Source organism: Egretta garzetta, unplaced genomic scaffold (assembly GCF_000687185.1).
Source record: "Egretta garzetta isolate BGI_Z169 unplaced genomic scaffold, ASM68718v1 scaffold152, whole genome shotgun sequence".
NCBI lineage: Eukaryota > Metazoa > Chordata > Aves > Pelecaniformes > Ardeidae > Egretta > Egretta garzetta.
Window position 1 is genome coordinate 1,460,269 of NW_009259037.1, and position 3,568 is coordinate 1,463,836.

At 37.2% G+C, this 3,568-nt stretch overlaps 1 protein-coding gene across 1 annotated transcript; it reads right to left on the reverse strand.

Annotated features, from left to right (window-relative positions):
• Nucleotides 1-333: 333 nt before the first annotated feature.
• Nucleotides 334-2,901, reverse strand: NPS (neuropeptide S). Its single transcript, XM_035890429.1, has 2 exons — nt 2,827-2,901; nt 334-543 (listed from the first exon to the last, which is right to left on the reverse strand). Exons 1-2 carry the CDS (start codon nt 2,866-2,868, stop codon nt 334-336), a joined length of 252 nt encoding a protein of 83 aa, XP_035746322.1. The 5' UTR covers nt 2,869-2,901.
• Nucleotides 2,902-3,568: the final 667 nt, after the last annotated feature.

A 3,568-nucleotide genomic window follows, 5' to 3' on the forward strand; every position in this document is an offset into this window, starting at 1 on the left:
GCACACTTCTATTCAAAGCACAGGACTATTTTTGTATTAATCAACAGCAAGCTGATTAAATCTGTAGCTTTACAAAGAAGGGGAATTAACCAAATGAAAACATTCATTTCAGTACAAAACTTTATGATACTGTAACTTTGGAAACAAAGCCCTTTCTGAGCAATTCCATCTGCTCCACTTGGCTTGTGCTCTTTGAAATAAACAGCTGTTTACACGATGAAGACACGGGCACATTTGTCTCTCTTGGTTTTATCATAGAAAGCATTAAAATGATTTTAAGCGCAAAGTTAAACATCAGATGCTAAAATTAAGAGTGTGGTTTCGAACACTTGTTTATGACTTTGCTCTTCGAAAGGAAGTTTTTTTAATTCCCGATCCAACGCCGTTGCGGAAGGACCTTTTCTTGAAAGGCATCTCCAGGTAAGGCTTTAAAAAAGCCAGTTCTTCGTTCCTGCCCACCTTGGCTAAGCAGTTATTCAACAGGACGAGGCAGTAATCAGATTTTCCATACAGCTGGCAGTTCAAATAAAAAGGATTGCTGCTCTGAAGATTAAAAAAAAGAAAAAAAGAAAAAAAGAGAGCGGTAAGAAAAAGTAAAATTGTGGATTCGTGTTAGGTGCCAGGACTTGTTCAGTAAAATAAGCAAAGCAGAAACACAAAACCAACTTAGGCTTAGAATGACAAGGATGAACTAAGGATTGCTAAGGATTCCTTGCATCCAAAATCTGATTTTTTCATAGCTTTCTACAAAACTTAACAGTGGTATTTCTGGTATAAAATAGTGATACTGTTACACTTATGTTTAGGGTACGAAACAAATTGTTTTCCATGACATTGACCAGTTCTGACATGTAACACAGCTTCCCTAGAGTAGCATGCATGTTTATTGCTGTAAAATGAGATATTTTTTTTTCAGTTTACAATGCAACAGCATCTTGTTATCACTTACGCGAAGTCCTGTAGTTTAAATGACAGACAAGAGAAAATGAAAATACACGTGAAGCGGAAATCTGGGGGAGGAGGCTTTCTGGTAGTTATGGCTAGCTACGATAGTATGATTGCGTTGAATAATGACAATATAGTAATGGGAATTTTAAAAAGTCTGGATTAAAATCCATATAGGTTTATGCACACATTCCTTTTCCTTGCACTTTACAGTACGAAAACGTAAACTACATTTAAAAAGTTCTACAAATTGCCTTTAAATTAACGTTGAATTTAAAAGGAAGCATTTCCTGGCACGTCTATCGTAGTTCTCTGCATCTTTCATCATACCCTGGTTTACCAGCTTGCTGATTACCTATCTAAAGGAAATACTCTGCCATCATTTCTAAAGCCCTCTGCATTGCATTCTTGCTTAGGAAATGGTTGCATGCAAAGCATCCTGCCTTCACCGGAATTGGTGGTAAAATTGCCATTAGCTTCACTAAGATTAGTTTTAATTCAGCATGCTATTGCTTTTATTAATGCTGTTTAGGACTTAACTTTTTTTTTTTTTTCTGGTCTGTGCATATGAAAGGTAGATTAATGATTCTTTCGGCAAACAGGAGCACGCATTCCGGCTGAGGCAGCTGAGCAGGCACAGCCGCCTTTTGCCACTGACCATGGGTTTTTTTTCCCCAGCCTGAAGTTTCTCCCTAACAAGAAGAAATACATTCTGCAAGAAACACAGACACAGAGAAATCCCCCTTTGATTTTCCAGCTGCTGTCTCACAACCTAGACTTCCACTACGGAATAAATGACTGTTATTTTGACATGCAAGGTGTTCATTGAAATAATTAAACTCATTGTGCCTGTTATATCATTGCCATAAAGAGATCCAGTACGAAACGTGGAGAGTCAGATCGAGCTGTGTCTAAACTATTCGGGAATGAAAGATGATTCAGCATTTACAGAAGTAAAGGAGGAACCGGGCGATGGATAGATTAAGGTTAACGGGATCTTCGCAACAATAACATAAACAGCTGGATGAGTAGCCACCGTTTCTGCTAGCGACAGATCACCTTAATGAAAAGATAATGATGCAAAACACATCAGAGGAAACAAAGAAATCTGAACCACGGCTCCAAGAGCTGATTTTACAGCAGTAAAGAAACAGGGAGTCTAAAGAAGACTTTGTCCGAAGCAGGAAAATTGAACATCATTAGAAATCAAATAGCTCATTCCACCTTGGCAAAGCCTTAATTGGTGTACGCATGGTTTGACCAGCAATCTGTCGTGGTACCCTGGGCAAGAGGAGAAACTGAAAGAGCATCAGCATTATTTAAGTAACCTGCTCAATTTTATAGGTTGCTCTACTTTCTTTCATAGTTCAATCAAATTTGTCGTACTGATGCTATGCAGTAATTTTCCATAGCTTTATATAAGAATTCCTCCTTTACCTACACACTCACGGTGACAAATAAATGTACTGGTTTGAAAGCTAGCTACCAATAAGTGAAATGAATACATCTGTCTTATTGTATCTATTTGATATAGACAAGGGAATTAGATGAAATGGAGAGCAGACTGATGTTTTTCTCTTTTCCATACAATATTTCAACTTCAGCAAAAGCTCCCCACACTCTGCATTAAATATGCAGCAGATTTCTCACATGATTATTTTAGAGGCTTGCATATTTTATTAGTAACTAAAGCAAAAATGGAGCTATACTCCAGGAAAATTAAGTAATAATATTTAACCAATAGCTTTAATACAAGAAACTTCTTTAATTTTGTAAAAACCAACATCAACAAAGCAAACACTAAAAAAAAAAATTAAATAAAACAGCTGTTTAAAAGACATGAAACATCTGATCTTCAAGTAATTAGGGAGCGTGACTTACCATGGAAGGGACAACGGGGTAACCCAAGCACACAAATGTCATTGAGATCCACAGAATGAAAACAAAGTTTAACCTGCATAGGCTTCAAAGAAAAACTGAGATCAGTTAGAATTTAAGACAAAAATCGAGCAAGACTACATGCACCCACGTAAACACACAAACGGTCTATTTTCTCCATCTACAAAGTAATCTGCAGTGTCTTTACCGGATCATTCTTTGCTCAGGCGTGTGTATGTGTGTACATGCAGTTATACTACCAAATTCCCCACATATCCTTTCGGTTCTTTCTCAGATGACCATTTTATACCAGAGTTCAGGAGGGAAAATGTCATCAAAGCTGATTTTATTATGACTAATTGGGCCTTGTTTGGCCTTTTCTTCTTGTTAAATGGGAAAATGGCAAGGACACACATTCAGCTGCCATTATGAAACCACCGATTGATTTCATTTAAAGCGCTCCATTAAAATGTCTCTCAAGTGGGTTTACTGTTAAGTCTGTATCATCATAGCAAATACGGTCAAAGGTCTAAAGATTTCAAAAACACATTTCAAGAATTTTTTTACCACTTCCCATATATCAAGTTAAGACCTTGTAAAGCCTGGCTGCAAGGGAAAGGCAGTAAAAGTGCATTTTAAGTAGAAAGTTCCTCAAAGCATCTTATTAAACTCAGAGTGGCTAAAACACATAGAACAATACATAACAACATATAAAGCTTTTTCTTCCCCCCCCCCCCACCTTCTT

Coding starts and splice junctions, on each gene's coding strand:
- NPS (XM_035890429.1), bottom strand. CDS start 2,868: ATGACATTTGTGTGCTTGGGTTACCCCGTTGTCCCTTCCATG. Junction 544..2,826: donor ACCCCGTTGTCCCTTCCATG/GTAAGTCACGCT, acceptor TTTAATCTTCAG/AGCAGCAATCCTTTTTATTT.